Source organism: Staurois parvus, unplaced genomic scaffold (assembly GCF_062004578.1).
Source record: "Staurois parvus isolate SC_StPar_1 unplaced genomic scaffold, SC_StPar_1.0 ptg000287l, whole genome shotgun sequence".
NCBI lineage: Eukaryota > Metazoa > Chordata > Amphibia > Anura > Ranidae > Staurois > Staurois parvus.
Genome location: NW_028318083.1, coordinates 22,678,063 through 22,698,750, shown reverse-complemented (window position 1 = coordinate 22,698,750; position 20,688 = coordinate 22,678,063). Strand labels below are relative to the sequence as shown.

The following is a 20,688-nucleotide window of genomic DNA, read 5'->3' as shown; positions in this document are numbered from 1 at the left end:
AGTGCAAAGTCTATGCGGATTCCTTCCAACAGGTGTCATGGACAAACAGCAGGTGTTACTCCACATGACTGCTCCACCATGAATCAATCAGCCTCTTACCAAAAGTTGTTGGCCTCTGTTAACCCAAGAGATCAACAACTTTTGGTAAGAGGCTGGTTGATTCATGGTGGAGCAGTCATGTGGAGTAACACTTACCTGCTGTTTGTTCTTGGCATATGTTGGAAGGAATTGTACTTACCTGCTGTTTCTCCTTGGCATATGTTGGAAGAAATGGAACTTACCTGCTGTTTGTCCTTGGCATACAGTGTGTTGGAAGGAATGGTACTTACCTGCTGTTTGTTCTTGGCATATGTTGGAAGGAATTGTATTTTCTGGTTAATAAAGGGGTTTAAACAGACATACTGTGAAAGAACCTCATGTACAGTATTTTGTGGTTAGCATACATAGTAATAATTAATGAAATAGGAGATCAGAAACCCATTTTAAAGCTTTATTGCTTTTTTCCTTGTCATACAGTATATGTTGCTGTGGCGTTAAAATCCATTGGAAATATTCTGGGCATTGTTGTATTTCAGCACCGTGTGATCATTATACTGCTCTTGTGTTCGTTTGTTAGCTCTTTCATTGTAGATTTGCAGAGAACATTATGTCAGTCGAAAGGAGATTATTGTTACTCTTACTCTTCAACAGTATATCACATTTCAGAGATCTAAGAACAGTTCCATGGGATTCATAAATGAGTATTTGACAATATCAAAGGACATGTCTAGACAATGTAAAATGATACCATTTTGTACCACCTGTTTAATTGTAAAGTCTGTGAATTAGCTCATTACTGTACATGCTGTTGTCATATATGTTTGTTCCTATTTCACACGTGTCATGTGTGTGATGTCGTTTATGTTTCTCAGTGTCTGAAGATCTCCCATCAGAGCCAGGATCCCTGTCCCAGGATCTATCATACAAGCCAACCCTGCTACTACCCCCCAAAAAATCTGCTGTTTTCCCTGTAGACCATGAGGACTGCCCAGTGAAACCGTTATCTCTCCTCAAGCAGCCCCCTGCCCTGCCTCCTAAACCTATTTCCAGAATTGCCAATCATATAGCAGGTAAGAAAGAGTAAATAAACATTGTATGACTCTTCCTTCTATGTTCTTTGGGTTTATCACTCAGTCATCTTACTCAAAATGCAAACACAACAAATCTCTTGACCTTGGGCCACTTCTTCATCTAATGAATGGTAAACCTTTTCTTCAGTGATCTTCCACAGAGAAGTATCCTATGACTTGGTGTATCAGTTTTAACACTCCCATTAGATCACATATCTAGGTGGATTTTAGTCTCTCCAAAGGTCATTCAATTCAAATAGAGGTATTTCAAGTATAGATTGAGCTTGGTTTAGATCATCATTGCCTTCTTATACATCTCTGTCAGAGACTCCAGAAGTAAGGTTCAATCTGCATTTCCCAGCTCTAGTACCCTCTAAAATGATATAAATATTAAAATAGTGAAAGAAATTCAAGTGATAGTGGCATCATCTTGTAAAAGCTACAGCAGGAATGTTCATTTACAGAAATCTAACCACCAGAACACTGAGAGGCATAAAGAATTACTAGGTGGCTTAAAGGGTATGTAAACCCTCTCAATGAACTTTACTCTTTTCCCCTTTAGTCTGTAGAATATACCATTTAACAAGGCCAAAAAAATACCTGTTGATCTTGGCAGACATTTTGCAAGCTGATAACTTACTGTGTTCTCTGCCTGTGCTGACTGCACTAGTTTCAGTAGTGTACTAGTTAGCATTATTCTCAGAAATCTGTGAACTACAGAACAACTCCCCCTGTTATGGAGATTAGGAGACAGGAATGGTGCTGAGTTACAGCAATGGCCCTCTATAGATACAGTAGAGTGAGTAAGCATTGTTATCCTAGGATATATGTTACTGGCAGGATTATCAAGTGAAAAAAAAAAGAAAAAAATCATAAGAAAAACAAATATTACCACCACATCTAACGACTGATGAGCTAAAATATATTTTTTTTTACTTAGATACACTTTAACTCTCCACCATCTACCAGAAAAATAGAATTACCAATTTCGGTTAAACAAACCTTTTTAACATGTATATGTATTGTGTGGACAATGTAAAAATAGCTTTTCGTCAACTGCTGTTTTCATGTTCTTGTTTATAAAAGATGAATATCTCTAATTTATAGTATGCTGTTAAATCTTAAAGCATAGTCACATGTATCACGAAACAGTCTGTGAATATCTGTTCAACTCTCATTCAACTTCAAGTTTTCATTGTTTGCACTCTATGTACTGTTGTAACTTGTTTTAGAATTATTCCACATAGACCTTTTTTCAGGGCACACTGTTTTATGCTCCAGAGGTTTAGTATGTTTTTGCTGTCCAAACTTTCATACATCTGAGGGTACTTCTCAGGTTCCCTCCACCCTAAGGCTTTACAGTCTGCAGATGGCTCCATACACAGGAATGTCCTCCTTGGCTAAACATTCGTGTTCAAGTGAATGGAGAGGGGAAGGGGGTAAGTGGCACAGACAGATGCTGCCAACGCTATTTATTGTTGGGGGAACAAAATCAATCAGTTGGCCTCCTACATAGGGCCCTTAGACATGAGAGTGTTGGCCTTGGATGCAAAAGACAGCCAAACCAGGCAGCTGCCATAGTTTAGTATTCTCTAACTTACTGACTATTAGACTCATTCTATTATCCTGTTATCTCATGCAGCAGCTATAGTTATAATGGGAAAATATGACTGTTAGTGAGTTATTCTTTTAAGCTGAAGGTGGAAAGTACATTTGATGAGGCCTTCACATTTTTACACGATTCTTCATGTTTTGATGACAATGTCTACAATAGAATTAGCAGATTTTGTAGCTCAAATGGATGCAGAACCACAGCTGAAAATTAAATGTACCTATTGTTTATTGATCCATGTTAAATGTATGGTTCTTCTTCTCTAGACTCCGGAGCACCTGTGAAACTGCCTTGTATGCCGGGGAAGATGTCTCCTCCACTACCTCCAAAGAAAGTTATGATATGCATGCCATTAGGAGCAGATTACCCCCACTCCTATAGCAATCAGAAAAGCTCTCAGCATCATCACACTATCCTGCCATCCCAGTTAGCTGTTCACCAGCACCAGCTTCAGTATGGGAGCCAGCACCTGTCAACTGGATCCAGCTCAGTGCCCATTCATCCATCATTACCCCCCGGATGTAGGGTAATAGAGGAATTGAACAAGACACTTGCCATGACCATGCAAAGGTTGGAAAGGTAAAAACCTGAAGTTTCATGTTATTTCTTGTATTTGACTTTAAGATAATAATCTGTATTTCAGCGGCACTATTGAATGTTGTATCTTTTACTTTGTTGTGTCAGCTCTGTGACTCAGTGACACCAATAAGAGTGCAAATGTTTTGCATTTGAAAATCAAGGTATATTAAATCATAAGTCCATTCAGATCCACTGTGCACTCTTCCAAACTGTAAATTAATTTCAATGTCATGAGCATTTGTTTTGCAGCATATGATGATCTAGTTAAGTATGGACTGCTGACAAAAACTACAACTGTATTTATTTAACCACTTCCAGTCCGGACACTTTTACCCCCTTCCTGACCAGGGCAATTTTCATCTTTCAGCACTATCACACTTTGAATGACAATTGCACGGTCATGCAACACTGTACCCATATGAATTTTTTACCATTTTTTTTAGACAGATAAAACTTTATTTTGGTGGTATTTATTCACCGCTGGGATTTTAATTTTTTTTGCTATGTAAATGAAAATGTCCAAAAATTTTGAAAAAAGGTGTTTTTTTCCGTTATCTTTTTAGTAAAAAAAAATGAGCCAAATTAGTTTATAACCAAAAATTATAATTTTTAAAAAAAAATTTTACATTTTTTTTTTTTACATACTGTCACCCTAGCAGTACAGTGACATTGTACTACTTTTGGGGGGTATGCTGTTACACAGTTAATATTTATGTTAATGTACATGAGAATTCATATAGTTTATTCTTTGTACCATTTCCTATGGACATTTCTATAGTTAGTAATGCTGCCATCCAGTGGCCTTATTTGTTTTTCATATTACCTCCCTGAGATCTATGACACAATTCCTTTGCATATGAAGCTCCTCCCTTCTTCTTGAGTACAGCACTTCCTGTGTCATGGATGCAGCTAACAGTCCACATGTAACAGGGACACATGTATTCTGCATAGTACGCTACAGAAAGTATCATCTTTTGACCGCATAATACTGGAAACCATTCAATCTGCTGTATCCTGTTGTCACATGTACAGAATAAAGCAACTTCTGGATGAACACAGTATTGGTGAGTTCAGCTATCTGATAAGGATTACCCACAGTGATTATATCTGCTTATACAGGCTAGGCAGAGAGGTCTCACAAGGGATAAATTGCTATCACAACAATCTGAGTCAGAATAGGGGGTGATGAAGATTTTTTTTTTTTTTTACACTGATTGCTTTTACACCCATATAGGATGTAAAAGCAATCATTTGTCTTTCTCTCTGTCTGCATTCTTGCAGCCATTGAGAACTACTGAGTGAGCTGTGATTGGTCACAGCTTGTCACATGGTACAAGGCTGTTGTGAATAGCCTTGTACCATGTGACCTCTGTGATCATTCACAGATTTCACACGTAGTAAGCAATGATGTCAGAAGTGACATCTTGCTTACTACTTTGCATGTGATCACTGATTGGCCAATCAGTGATCACATGATCAGGACCTCGTACAGAGGTCCCATCCAACGATTGGTGTTTCACTGTGTCCGGAGGATACAGCGGGCACTGGATCGCGGTGCTGCGCGCTCCCGGGGAGCACGCACAAGCAGGGTGCGTGAAGGCCGTTTATAAACAGCTACCCGACCCTGCAGTGCCACCGTCCGGCCGTTTACATACAACGGCCAGACGGGAGGTGGTTAAAGCACATCTGTGGCTTAGTATAAAATGTAATACAATAAAGAACAAAGGTAATGTAAGTAATAATGCTTTACTGTTTTCTGTGAATAAAGGTTTTAGCATATTCTAAACAGCCCATCGTAACATCACAGTCTTCTACTTCCTAACCTTCCTATAGCTGCCATTTATAAAAATAGGTGGATCTTAATGGTGTGGAAGGTAGGGTTTGTGTATGTAGGAGGGAAGATTAAAAGAGAAGTATGTTTTTTTCCCCCAAATTATAATTTATTAAAGTATAATTTATTTAAGTATAAATTTATGTATTAAATATTAAATATATAAATTTATTTAAGTATAATTTATTATACTTACAGTTAGGTCCATATATATTTGGACACAGGCACAATGTTCATACTTTTGGCTCTGTATGCCACCAGAATAAATTAAAATGAAACAATCCACATTAATTTGAAGTGCAGACTTTCAGCTTTAATTCAAGGGGTTGAACATAAATTTCAAGTACAAGTTTTAGGAACTGTAACCATTTTTATACACAGTCCCTCCATTTTCAGGGGCTCAAATGTAATTGGACAAATGAATATAGTAATAAATAAAATGTTCATTTTTAATATTTTGTTGGGAATCCTTTTCTGGCAATGACTGCCTGAAGTCATTGCCAGAAAAGCAGCTGGCTCAGGCTCTCAGAAGATCACTGACAGGCTGAGCCAGGTGCCGCTCCAGACTCTGGGGTGGATCCCAATTTTAATGTCAGGATCCTTCCCCAGCTTGGACTGGCTGAGGGACGTCAGCCGACACCGGGCTGACTTGAATGACTTTGCTGCTTCTGCTGTGAACGTTTGGGGATAAAATGCCCCACAACACCTGCAGCTACGTAGGCCATTAAGGGCTTAAATCCTATGTACTGCATGTTACTAATGTGCAAATTCCTGACTCCCAATTACCAGGTCACAAGTTTGCATTAAAGAAAACAGTCACACACTTTATTATGGTGACACTTTATATTGCTAAAAACTGTAATTTGTTGCACTAGACATTTTAGTTTTTTTAGTGTAAAGCTCTATAACAGACAAAATGAATTTGTGTTGTGAATAATGGATATGTACATTATTGTAGAGGTGTATCCATTGGTCTGAACTACGGCCAGCACCTTGTATACCTGAAAATACCAATATATCAATATATAAAGACCTGATCTTTCCTGAGATCTGTGATGGAAAGCATGAAAAACGTGACTAAAGAAAGAGGAGAGACAAGTCCACTTCTAATTCCTACCCCTATATAAAAGAAGGTATCCCTTGCATCCCTAAGGAATGCATCTATGCATTTCATGGATATCTGCAGACTTTAATTGAAATCCAAGAGCAGCCATAGATTGGGGAGTTTTTGGAAAAATCCGTGCTTTAACATTTTCATTGCCAGAGCCCTTTTTTTTTTCATTTTGACCACACATACTGAAATGCCCAGTTGTCATGAAAACACACCTAAAACGCCCAAAACATGATATATTTGCTGAAAGCAGAGGGCCTGTAGAATAAAATGATGGTAGTTGCATTTTCTATGTCGAACAATATTTGCACTACACTATATAAAATGTGAATTTTCAGTAAAAATTTAAATCATATTAAGTTTTATGCACATAGACACAATATAACTTTTTTTGTAAAATATTAAACTATATGTCAACCCTCACCTTGTAAAACAACCCATACAGTTTAAAAGAATAATTAAAGGCAGCACTTTTGTTTATACATATATAAAAAAATTATAAATAAATTTTTCCCCTTTTTTTATTAGTGATCACATACCCTCTGTTCTCAGCTGCATAAAGAGGTGAGGGTGGAGAAACATCAGCACACTAATCTTGCCAGTGAATGGCTGTATGGGAAGGGGGGGGGGGTGGCTTGTTAGGACAAGTCTAATCGGTGAAGAAGAGCACATTGAGTTCCCAGCACAGCTAGAGAACTTCCCACAGTGAGCTCATATGCTTAGTGTGGTCAGTTTTTTTTTTTGTTTTTTTTTTAAGAAAGCAGATGGACTGGCAGAAACACCAGGGATTTCACACAAAGGAAGAAATACAAAGAGAACAAGATACATTTTCATACAAGTACATGGTACTGCAGGTACACATCAGGAATATGAAATGTTGGGTTTAAATACCCTTTAAACATAAGTAAGGTTGTGAAAAGTAAAAAAATTGTATGCACCTGAAAAATAGCAAAAAACATCAGTACCCAAAAGTCCCCATAGGCAAACTTTTAAAAGCCCAAATGCTGAATATTTTGCTCACCATGGGTCTGTTCAGATCCCTGTTATTTTCCCAAAGAGTACCTGTCATCACTGGTATATACTGTCACCATTTGTCAAAATGACAGCAGTTGTGAAATACCATTCCCTGGCCCACCTTTCCAGGCTGATCATACATTTCCAGTGATCTTCCACTGCTCTTTGCTTAGCAGGTATGAGTATGGCCGAGCAAGTGACCTCCTCCCATGTGACAGAGCTCAGTTCCAGCAGCAGTCCCCAGGAGTAAGTACTGTCCAGGGGCGGACTGACAACTCATGGGGCCTCTGGATAATAGGGGCTCATGGGGCCCCTGTGTCCTTGCCCACACTCAAATCACACCTAAAAGAAGCCTATGAAAGGTACCAGGAGCATTTCATGGGGCCCCCTACTGACCCTGGGCTCTCGGGCAGTGCCCGAGTGCCTGAATGGTCAGTCCACCCCTGGTACTGTCACATGACAGAGGGGAGTCACATCACTGCTCCTTCTAGACTCCAACACTGGGTATATTGGTGGCGCCTTGGAATGGTCAAAGCAGCTGGACAGGTCAGTATTGGGTTAAGGGGCAAAAAATGTGTCTATTTATATTTTTTTTCATAACTAGTCTGCTCTGTTTTTAAATAACTGGCACTGCAACTCACCAAAGCAATGATGATAAAGTGTGTTGCCAAAGCAACAAATTGGTGATTTACAGTTTTACATTCATACAATTTTCACTGTTTTGCAAAAAGGCACAATGTTTTAAAATGTACAAAAAAGTGTTATTTATTAACACACTATCTAACTCTTTTAGATTTAACAGGAATTTTAGAAGTTATGTTGTGTTCGTGTGCACTATTTATAATGTTGGTGTATTTCTATTAAAATTATAATTTTGATAAACATTTGCGCAACTAATATGAGGTGTACAGAAGCAGTAGCAACATCTTTTATTTCTACAAGACAAGGCGTGGTGAAAGAAGTCTATAATGTCCTTTATGGCTTCTTTCTTTATTTTCAAAAGACTAAAGAGAAAACCTTTTTTTAATTGAGCAGATATAAAATATTGCATATTAATATTTCATATTTACCAATTCTGAGCCAATTTTGAACCAAGATTGAGCTTTAGGCAAGTCTCAGATAATAGGTATTGCCTTGTTGAAAAATATTTTAACAAATGGATTAACATAGCCTGCCAGGAAGCATAAAGACAAGGGCGGTTTATTTTTTTATGCTTTGCAAACATGATGATAAACACTGCATTAAACCTTTATTTGTAAAATACTGTAAATATTTTATGTAACTAAATACAGAAATAGTACAAACCAGTTGTAACAAGCAGGCCCCTCTGATTCCTCTTGTGCCTCTTGTATTGTAACTGTAATGTCTGTCTTCATTTTGTAAAGACTTGCGCAAACTGTTGGAGCTATATAAATAATAATTGCCAAAATCGTGAACAATTAAAGTTCACTGTTCTTTAAAGTGAACATAAGTTCTCACAATGTACATTAAAGCATTTACATATTAAAAACAATCAGTAAAAACACTTTAAAACAAGCCAATTACCTCTGTAGCTCTAAGCATTGTGGAGAAAATAATTTTCAAAATTCACAACAGATGGAATCTTAGTTTTCTCCTAATGCTTTCTATTGCAGCAGAACCTTGGCAGGCTGCCAGCCTTCTAATGTAAACACAGCATGAACCTGGGTTTAGGGTCCTTGCAGTAATCTTTGAGAAATAATTATTTCACATTACAGCAGCTAGAGATAGGGAGAGCTTGTTTTAAAGTTCTGCTTGTTAAAAATAGGTAAATTATTTAATTTCCATAGTCTGGGCACAGGTTCACTTTAAGCGCAAAATTTATAGTCCATTGCTAAGGTTTAATTATAAGATCTCCAGTACAAAACCAATTTACATTAGTATGTGATGATGAAATGTAATTTATGCTCATGCATATGCTATACACCATGAGTACTCAAAAATGCGTGCGAAGGGCTAGAGTACAGACATAGATGAAGACTTCCAATATCTGTCTGAAATAAAAACATTAAACCTTATACATCCTGTCCTGACAAAACACTAGTAAGTCAGTAACTTGTTTATATAACATGAAAGCTTTCAGCAATACATATATATATATATATATATATATATATATATATATGCAAAAGGTCTTAAAACCCCATTCACACTTGAGCGTTTTTCAGCTCAAAGCTCAAAACTGCACAGCAAGTAAAGTCCCATTATTTCCGATGGCCCCTATTCACAATTGAGCGTTCTGTCGCCTGTAGCAAAACGCCTGTCGCTCAAAAAAGTACTTGCGCTACTTTTCAGGTAGATCTGAGTGTTTTGTCCCCATAGACTTGAGTGGAAAACACCTGAACAGTGGGAATGAGTGTTTTTTTCAAGTGTTTTTTCAGGTGTTTTCAGTTCAAACAGCAGCTGTTTCTATTTCTATTGGCCACAGCAAAAACACCTAAATGAAAAACTCCCAAAAAACAACGTATAGCATTTGCAAATCTGCTCAAAAAAACCTCTCAAAGATGCGTAAAAAAAATGTTTAAAAAAACGCTTGCAATACGCTCAGCTCTGTGTCAGGGGTGTGGACACTTTTTAACAAACTACTTGTCCAGGGACTAAATTGGTGTCCCAATCTACTTGCCCCGCATGACAATTTACTTATCCTGATAAAAAAAAATACATTTTAACCAAAACCGTATTTAAATCGGATGTGCTTTTTATGGGATGTCTGGGGCATTTAACAATTAAAGCTTTATGGTGACTTAGCAATAGTGGTGTGACCCTCCTGCGCTCCAAATATAGTGTTTTAAATAATACAAATTAAATATATGAACCCCAAACAGCTGCTAGCATTAAATCATATACCAGTGATCAAGTGAATATAAACCATATAAATGCTGCGCTACATTCAAAATTAAAGTGAATGTGGAATCCGATAATATAAATCAATATAGTGACAATATTATGTAAATAAATATATAAGTGCTTAATGATAACAAAAATTATCACATCAAACACCCCAAAAATTATAAAAATACAAACTTAAATCTATACGCATGTGCATAAATTACACATACATATAGTTATATCACACGTGCAAATGTGAAGTGAAATAATGGCTTATTAAACGCACAGAAAAACAAATCTATAAATGTTGAAGGTGAAATAAAAAAAATGTGAAGTGAAATAATTGCTTATTAAACGCACAGAAAGTCCAATTAAATGTTGAAGGTGAACAAAAATGATAACGGTGTTTCCAATAATACTGCAAAGTGACCACAGGTGAACCAAATCGTGCAGGTATCTGAGTGTAGATAGAGCTTGTGAATCCAACCACCTTCTGGATTAGCCTCTCACCTCATCCCTTCGACCCTTGCGGATCAAAGAGCAATAATGGATCCCTCTCACAGATCCTCCAGGCACCACAGCCTTCCAGAAACGCTTTTCAAATTTCAATAATCCCACTCAAGCTCTTCTCCAGGTATAGGTGAAACATCAATCCCTCAGAACAAAAAGAGGAATCCTCCCATAGTGTAGTATATTTATTTATTTATACCATAGGAACATAGGAACATAAACTTGTAGGTAGAAAATTCCACTTACATAGCAGCCAGTCCACATGAGACCCTCATGCTCTCAGAGCCCTGATGAAGTCACGTGATATTGTGACGTAACGCGTCGGCGTAAGCGCGGTGACGTATTTCCGGCGTGGCGGCCATCTTGGTACACCTGTTATTCAGCTGTACACCCAACAACACAGATTTATCCTCATCTGAGAGCATGAGGGTCTCATGTGGACTGGCTGCTATGTAAGTGGAATTTTCTACCTACAAGTTTATGTTCCTATGTTCCTATGGTATAAATAAATAAATATACTACACTATGGGAGGATTCCTCTTTTTGTTCTGAGGGATTGATGTTTCACCTATACCTGGAGAAGAGCTTGAGTGGGATTATTGAAATTTGAAAAGCGTTTCTGGAAGGCTGTGGTGCCTGGAGGATCTGTGAGAGGGATCCATTATTGCTCTTTGATCCGCAAGGGTCGAAGGGATGAGGTGAGAGGCTAATCCAGAAGGTGGTTGGATTCACAAGCTCTATCTACACTCAGATACCTGCACGATTTGGTTCACCTGTGGTCACTTTGCAGTATTATTGGAAACACCGTTATCATTTTTGTTCACCTTCAACATTTAATTGGACTTTCTGTGCGTTTAATAAGCAATTATTTCACTTCACATTTTTTTTTATTTCACCTTCAACATTTATAGATTTGTTTTTCTGTGCGTTTAATAAGCCATTATTTCACTTCACATTTGCACGTGTGATATAACTATATGTATGTGTAATTTATGCACATGCGTATAGATTTAAGTTTGTATTTTTATAATTTTTGGGGTGTTTGATGTGATAATTTTTGTTATCATTAAGCACTTATATATTTATTTACATAATATTGTCACTATATTGATTTATATTATCGGATTCCACATTCACTTTAATTTTGAATGTAGCGCAGCATTTATATGGTTTTTATTTTTTATGGTGACTTAAACGTTTAATATTTTTAACATTGCGCTGTTTACACCTTGCAGTGTAATGAGCACCGATTGGCTGCTCATCAGGAAAGGGAATGGCGGGCTTATCCTTTATCCTTTCGGTGCCAGAGCCATTTTTGCTTTTTTTGCACGCATTTAAAAATTCATTTAAGACCTGAAGATTACACAAAACTCCAAAACATGATATATTTTCTGAAATCAGAGAACCTAGAGAATAAAATAGCGGTAGTTAAAATTTTTTATCTCACATGATATTGTCACAAAGGTCTAGGAAACGCAAAATTTCAGTAAAAAATACACTTAAGTTAATTTTAGGGTACAAAAAGCAATAAATTATCCAATTTTTTGTAAAATATAAAAGACAAGGTTGCATAGAGTAAATAGATATACAACGTCAAATCTTAAATTTGCATGTGAAATGGCATCAAACTTTAGTACCCTATATTTTCTATAGGTGACGCATTTAAAGCCCCCTATAGGTCATCAGTTTAGCGTTACGAAGGAGTTCTGGTGCTAGAATTATTGCTCTCAACCTGGCGTGCATGGTGATATGTAACGTGTATCGCAATTGTCAGGTTTATGTGTGGGCGTCCCAGCTCGTGCGTCTACGTTTGTGCATGTGTACATATGTGGGGGTGGGGGACCTTGAAAATCCAGTTGGGGATTATATGCTTGGGTGTAACTTTTTTTTTTATCACATAGGGGACAAAAAGTCTCCTATGGGATGATTTTTTGGTGACAGGTTCTCTTTTTTTGAAACATCCAGGGTCTAAAAGACCCTGCATGTCTCCCTTGTGCTCCTCTGAATGTAATGCAGTGCACATCGCACTGCATTACATTCTTTCCTGGCCTCGATGGCCGGGAATCTGTCAATGGGGACTCGGAAGTGACGTCACTTCCGAGTCAGGACAAGAAGGGGAGCTGATATGTCCGCTCTCCTCCCTCCTGTATACCCGCATAGTGCCGGCACCCACTAACTGGTCCCAGGCCTTCAGACATATAGCGGGCAAGGGGGAGGCGGCTAGCACTGTGGGCTGTGTGGAAGCAATCTGGTGGCAGCGCTGCCGCATGAATGCTTCCACCTGACAGATGAGCCCTGCTGTTTGCCAACATCAGAGCTAAAGGCAAAAAAACCTACCTGCCAGGCGCCCGGAACTAAATGTCCCGGGAGTGAGGCGATATGAATTGCACATTCCTAAGTGTAAATGAGGCCTTAGCTTGAAATTTCTGGTACTGTATTTGTATAGTACATACCACTCAGTACAAATAATTGGGATGTTATCAGTCTGAAATTACTATCTTCATAATTGTTCTAACAAAAAAAAATGCAGTTGTGATAGCATATACAGTATATACATTCTATATGAATATTTAAATTTATGTTCTGTTCTTAATTGTCAATAATTGACAATGTCATCTCATGGAATTTGATAGAATATTGTGTAACGCCAAGTATGTTTTTGCTTTTTCGAAGCTCATATTTGCGCTGCCGATGTTGAGTGAGAGTAGTTTGGGTTCCTTGGTTTCTGATTTCCTATCATGTGGTCTAAGTACAGGTAAAACTACTAAAGATTTAGGAGGTGCTGCAGGTCATGTCTAAAGCAATCTCACAGTTTTGGGGAGCAGCTACACAGCCTGAACCCATGGTAGTTCCCCCTTGTCCATGGATCCCAGGATACATCTAGATTGCTCCTATAAACAGTTGTATAGCTGGTAGCGTAACCTAAGGGCTGATGATGATTGCTTTCTTCGGGAAAAGGTCAAGGGCTGACCTGTGTAACAAGGTATTTTGTGTTATCATTTTCCATCATAGGCACTCCACTACGGTTTCTGCAGATTTCTATAAGAGTCTGGGGAGCGATGGAGTTGTGAATTATGAAGCAATCAGCCTGCCTTCTATCTATTTGAAGCTTATCCAGTGTGTTACGATGATGAATCAGATATGATTGGATTGTGTCAGCACTTCTTATATAAAAGCCTTTGGCATATGCTGCTGACCGATTATCATTTTTTCTGCCATAGCGTTCTATGTTGAACTATTTCTAGAAACAAAAATTCAGCTAAATCTACTCTTCCATTTAGTTGTGATGTCAAGATAGAAGAAATATTGCAGATGCATTGAAAACAAGACCAGCTTGTCTACAGATTGCTATTTTTTGGTAGAAGTAAATAAATACATTATACATATAGGGTTTGATTTACTAAAGGCGAATAGACTGTGCACTCTGCAAGACCAGACCAGATCTTAGTAAATGAGCAGAAGTTCTGCTGACTTTCATCATCCAATCATGTGTAAACAAAAATGCTGTTCTTTTTATTTTCCTTGCACGTGATTGGGTATTCTTTGCAGAGTAGAGCTTTACCTCATTTTCCAAGCTCTGGAGCAACTGCTCTTGCAGACTTCACAGTCTATTTGCCTTTAGTAAATCAACCCCATAGTTTTAACTTTATGACCACTGACAGGTTAAGTGAATAACATTGATTATCTTGTTAAAATGGCATCTGAAAGTCGGTGGGATATATTGATAAGCAAGTAAACATGTTGTCCCTAAAGTTGAAAGCAGAACAATTGGCATCACATTTTGTTGTGTGTAGGGCTATATAGCCACAGACTGGTCAAGGTGCCCATTCTGACCCGTGAACACAGCCAAAAGTGCCTACACTGGGCACACGAGCATCATAACTGGACTACAGAGCAATGAATGAAGGTGGCCTGGTCTGATTAAATGGTTTTCTTTCACCTCATGTAGATGGCTGGGTGCATGTGCGTTGGCTTACCTTGGGAAAAGATGGCACCAGTATGCAGTATGGGAGGAAGGCAAGCCAGTGAAGGCAGTGTGATGCATTGGGCAATGTTCTGCTGGGAAACCTTGGGTCCTGCCATTTATGTGGATATTATTTCATCACATACCACCTGCCTGAACATTGTTGGTGACCAAGTACACCCCTTCATTGAAACATTATTCCCTGATGGCAGTGGTCTCTTTAGCAGGATAATGGACCCTGCCACACTGTAAAAATGGTTCAACAATGGTTTGAGGAATACAGCAACAAGTTTGAGGTGTTGACTTGGCCTCTGAATTCTCCAATCTCAAATTCTCTCAATCTCCAATCTTAATCCAGTGGAGCATCTGTGGGATGTGCTAGAAAAACAAGTCCAGTCCATGGAGGCCTCACCTCACAACTTTCAGGACGTAAAGGATCTGCTTAGTGCCAGGTACCACAGCATACCTGAAGAGGTCTAGTGGCGTCCATGCCTCAACGGCCTACTCAATATTTGATGAGTGGTCACAAGGTTATGGCTGATGTATATATTTGTCATAATCTATCGAAACACAAAATCTATGCTATCCACAGTTCCCAATAGGATTCCTTCTTTTGTTTAAAGTTGTAAACTGATTGGTATTTGTTGGCAGCACATGCAACGTAAACGTGTTCCAGTTAGATTCTCTGCTATCTTTCATTCTTACTAGATGGGAAACACTTAGTTTAGACTTAGTTTGCTATGGACAAAAAGAACATGCCTTCATTCTGTCAATGTATTCATGAGGCCATGGCAAGGGTCATAGTGGAGTCATTGTTTTGCCTACAATGTGGCAGTGATGATGTGAAGGACACTATCATGAAAGCTGTTAATGTTATAGATATCCCAGTATGGGTTGTATGCTTTGATGCCCTTTTGAAAACCACAATAATACATAGTGAACCAGATGTACATCATAGTGCAGTTATCCTTGGTTTATAAATGGAAACTTTCCGTCTCATTTATCTCATCAACATGGCACAAATGTATTACTGTCTCAGATGGCACAAACCTATAATAGTGGGTCTGTCTAGTTTCCTTGTTGCCAATGGAGTGGAGCCAGGAATGCGTGCAATTTTCAGCAATAACAGGCTTAGGATTACTGCTGTGATTCTCAGATGTGTAAACATATATGAGTAGTCTGACTCACTTTGTATTCGTTTGCATTCATTTTTTAATGTCCAGGCAGAAAATTTGGCAGCAGTGCTGGCATTTTGCTTTATTAAGCAATTATGGCATTACTGCAAACACGGAATGCTTCCTTGTGAGAGCCAAGTGTTTGTAGCCAGCTGGGATCGGGTCTATCATCAGAGCTGTCACACACTGCAGGTACTTACTATCATCCAGTTCCTCCTAGAATGGTGATACATTATTTTATTTCATTTAAAATGCATCGTGCTTATAAAATTATGCTTCATCACATACCCTGATTGTGGAACTATAACAAGTAATGATGTCAAGAACTGGTAAAATGTATGTAAAGGAAACACATTTTTTTAATTTTGGATAGTGTTGAAGGGTTAGACTAGCCTTTCTCAACATTTTTAGCATGGAGGAACCCTTGTCATAACTTTCTGGCTTTAGGGAACCCCTGCTAATGGTTATTTTATTTACAGCTCGCAGTACATTAGTGTGATAGTTAATGAGAAGAATGCTCCTTACATGTGTGGTCACTGGGAAGAACCCTGCTCAGAGATAGCTAAAATGATCAGTGGTGTCTGTGATTACTCATCTGAGAAGCAGAAGTCGCTGATTGCTCAAAGAACCCCTAGCACCCTCTGGAGGATCCCATGCAGTGACCACATCATTTCATTGATGGCAACATGAATTCAAAGATGTACTGCTCTATATTGAAAGAGAAGATGCTACCATCACTCTGTTCCCTTGGCCGTCATGCACTTTTCCAACATGACAATGATCCAAAACACACATCTAAGGCCACTGTTGCATTTCTGAAGAAGAACAGGGTGAATGTGATTCAGTGGCCAAGTATAATCTGAACCCAGTCGAACACCTATGGGGAATTCTAAGGAGACACGTTGAGCATCACTCTCCATCCAGCTTCCAGACTCTAAAAGAGGTTGTTCTTGAAAAATGTAAAAAGATAGATGTTGCAATATGCCACCAACTTGTTCATTCCATGCCTAGAAGACATGGTGCTGTCTTCACAAATCATGGAGGTCATACAAAATACATGATGTAGTAGTTTTTGTTGTGGGATGTATTCATTTTTGCATCAACTAATTTGAGTAAAACTGAGGGTTTTGTAATTTAAGTTATAATATTAACCTTACTTCCATGTAATGAGCTAAACAAATGTTCTATAAAATGCAGTTTTGTCAAAATTGTGGAAATTGTTGTTGTGTTCATTGAGATACTGATTAAAATCTTACTTTTTAAAAAGGGTGTACTCATTTATGCTGAGCACTCTATAATCAAGTATATTGTATCACATCAAGCATAATACAGCATAGGTATTCGCTTCACTATTAAATCCAACCATCAACAATACATGCATGTGTATAGGTACAGTGAACACCACTTAAGTCATATAGCAGGAATTCAGTACTCAAAATAGAATAATGAGAAGGATAGCTGATCCAGACTTGGTGAAATGAGAGAGGAGGATGAAGAATTTTACTTAAAGTATAACTGTGGTAGACCCAAGCGGGACACAGTCCCCTCCAAAAGCTCCTGTCCCAGTTGGGTCTGTCACAATAACTAAAGGCACAACTTTTAGTTTAGGATAGAGTGGAGATTTGTTTTAGGTTTTTATTGCTGTCTGTACCCCTGTTAGGGAGATTCACCCTCTCTATTTGTCCTGTATACCATTATCATTGAAAGTGAAAGTAAAAGGAAACCCTATATTTTGGATTGTCCCCAGAAAGCAGTCAAGGGGAAATCTTCCAATGGGGACACTGGTTCTGGTGACCTGGGGGGCTCCAAGGAATTCCCTATAATTTACAGTGATTTCCTTCACTTCCTGTCCTGGCTATGGGATGGGAAATGAAGGTAAACCTGCCCAATAGTACATAGATATCCAAAATGTAAAAAAAAAGGTTTTGCCTTTAGTCGTACGTTAAGTGGTGCTCATTGTACTATAGTATACACATGCATGTATTGTTGTTGGTTGGAATTAACAGTGAAGTGAATACCTATGCTGTATTATGCTTGATGTGGTACAACATACTTGGATATTTGTACTTAATGGTTTTTAACTTTTCCCAACTTTAAAAAAAAATAAATAAAGGTGAGCTTTAGATATACTTTAATTATCTGATTCATTTAAATAGTATGCTGAATCCCAGATAATTAGGCTGAAGATGACCATGAAACAGGTGTGTCATTATTTATGAGTTATAATTTTATATGTAACATATCTTGAACAGTTACCTTTCTGGTGTATATTTTAAAACTGTAAACATTTTGTAAAAAAAAATAAAAAATGTCAGCAACTAAGAAGAAAGCACTACACTATCTGATAACAAACTTTTATTTTCTTAGCCTTACTTTCTGCCACATTTGTTCAAAAAAGGTCTTAATAAAAAAAATGTGTAATTTCCTTTTTGACATGATGGAAAGTCAAAGTATACCAGTATGCCATGGATTCCTGAGTAAACCTTCATTTTTATACCTATACACATAAAAAGCTGCCCCATTGAAAAAAATAGTGTTTTTATGTATCAATATACGCTATGATATTGCATTGTGATGTTGGAACAAAGTGATGGGAGTCCTTTTATTTATCTTCATAGCTCGGGTTTGCATGGAGGAGATGGCATGTCAAAAGTAGGACTCTGTGGATATTCCGACATGAGACAAGTGCCAACCGTTGTTATTGAATGTGAAGATGACAAGGAAAACGTGCCTCATGAATCAAACTATGATGACTCTTCCTGCCTCTACTCCAGAGATGATGACGATGATGACGATGACGATACAGATGAAGATGATGACAGCTCATTATACACAAGTATGTCTTTGATGATTTTTTTTTTACAATTTTGGCTAATTAAGTTTATCTGTAATTTAAGGCTGTCCATTGTATACGCATTACCTCATATTGTGTACTTAATAATGAATACTTTCTATGAAAAGAAAAATAGACATATTGGAACTGAAACTGGTGCTATACCCAGGGTAACAAGGCAAATTCTAGCATGAGAAGAGTTTGGACTATGGTACAGTACTGGATGCATTATACTAGAGATCACATTGTCAGATTAAAATATTACTGAAAGCATTTATTTTATTAGTTTTGGATAGGTGGAGATCGAGTAAACCACCTGTTAGGTTTTCATTGCCATCTGTGTCTCCATTAGGGAGAATTACCTCCTCTATTTTTGCTGTTTACCATTATCACCAAGACTGAAAGTTAAAGAACATCGCTGATTGTGGGTTATGCCCAGAAAAATAATAGAGAGGAGATCTTACAAACGGGACACTAGTTCTAGTGACCACCAAGGATTTCCTCTCACTTCCTGATTTGGCTATGTAACAGGGAAGGGAAATCTCCACAATGGGAAACAAATGGCAAACAACTGACAGGGCTAATAACCCTCCCTTGCTCTAATTTCTAGTCTCCAAAATCTGTACAGGGGCATGAGCACAATGATATAGGCCATGTTTGATATTTCAACCAATCACTAACAGGGCCCCCAGCGAACCACAAATTTGGGCAGAAACTCAACTTAAAGCTGAACTCCTGGCAGACAGCTAAATGATGAAATACATAAGTGTATAAGAGAAATGTTTTACCTGTCAAAGGATTTGTATTTTTGTCCATCCAGGTCTGAGATGTACACATCTCTGCCACACAGTACAGTCCTGTCTTGCAGGGTAGTGCACCTGATTTTTTTTTATGCAGTTAAGTAGCAGATACAGATCTTGTTCCTCCCTAGCCTGTGAATGGACAGTGAAAGGAGAGGACTGCTGAGACTCTGTCACTCTGCTGTCTACTTCTATCAGCGTGTTCTTTGTTTGCACATAAGCACTGCAGCACAACTGATTGGCTTCTTGTGCTAATTCTAGCCCTCCCAGTCTGAACTTTTTTGTATACGGGATTGCAAGAGGCTGAGGTAGGGGCAAGGGAATCTGTAGCAATGCATATTCATACACACTGGATGAACCTATATCTTTATTTACCTTACCCACAATGTAACTATAATTTTATATCCTATAGTTATTATAAGAAAAGCATACAGAAAGTAAAATACTTTCATGGCAGATGAAAACTATATTTTTACTAAGAGAAGTCCAAGGGGTTAACATGTTATTTCAACAATTGCTTTTCTAAGATGGCATCTAAGTTCTAAAGCAATGATAAGCGGCAGTTTCAGCAAAGTTGTCATAAGGAATGGGCCCATATCCCCTATGCATGCATAAATGCACATTGTTATCAGCAGTATGGAAGAGTGAGGCTGCACCTGCACAAAAATGACCAATCTCACACCCATGTGCTATGTTAGTAGGCCCTGACAGCTACTCCATCCATGCATGGGAGCAATATCAAAGAACAGACTCTACTACAGACTTTACTGTGCATGGGTGAAACTCCATGACCATCTTGCTAGCATTGTTTTGTTTCCCCTCTGTCATTTAGAATTTCAGTTTTTAGTTGCTTAGTTGTATGATGAGCAAGGTTGAGAACCATGTGTTTGCCAGCTAAGTTGAGATGGTTTGCTGGCCAGTGTAGGTCTTATAGTATAATGTGTGACAGTGTGGCGATCTGTCACCCTGGATTCTCAACAAGGCAGGTTGAGGGGCTCCAGGGTAAAGGTTTGATACGGAGGAAAGTGGCTTTTCACTTTCCTCCTTTGTTTGTAAGGTCTGTTTTGGGATCTGGAGCCTGGAGATTTCAAAGAGATCTGGGAGGGATGAAATCTCCAATCCTGGGACCAGATTTTGGGAATGGCCAGGAGACTGATTGCACAGGTGTGTGCAGGCCTTTTCAGAGAGTCAGGATCAGAGTTCTGGACTCCACCCCGGCAGATAGGAGTCAGGAGGGCTCCACCCTGGCAGATAGGAGTCAGGAGGGCTCCACCCCGGCAGATAGGAGTCAGGAGGGCTCCAC

The 20,688-nt window shown here is 38.4% G+C and overlaps 1 protein-coding gene across 6 annotated transcripts in view; it reads left to right on the top strand.

Moving 5' to 3' along the window:
- Window positions 1–20,688, top strand: part of PHACTR1 (phosphatase and actin regulator 1) — a 445,132-nt gene that overhangs the window by 400,849 nt on the left and 23,595 nt on the right. For 4 of the 6 annotated variants that reach the window (XM_089682314.1, XM_089682313.1, XM_089682317.1 and 1 more), the window contains 3 exons: window positions 912–1,109; window positions 2,988–3,300; window positions 18,371–18,588. In XM_089682314.1, coding sequence (XP_089538440.1) covers window positions 912–1,109; window positions 2,988–3,300; window positions 18,371–18,588 — 729 coding nt within the window. The remainder of the gene's footprint in view (window positions 1–911; window positions 1,110–2,987; window positions 3,301–18,370; window positions 18,589–20,688) is intronic. The other 2 variants (XM_089682316.1, XM_089682315.1) reach the window with 1 other exon arrangement.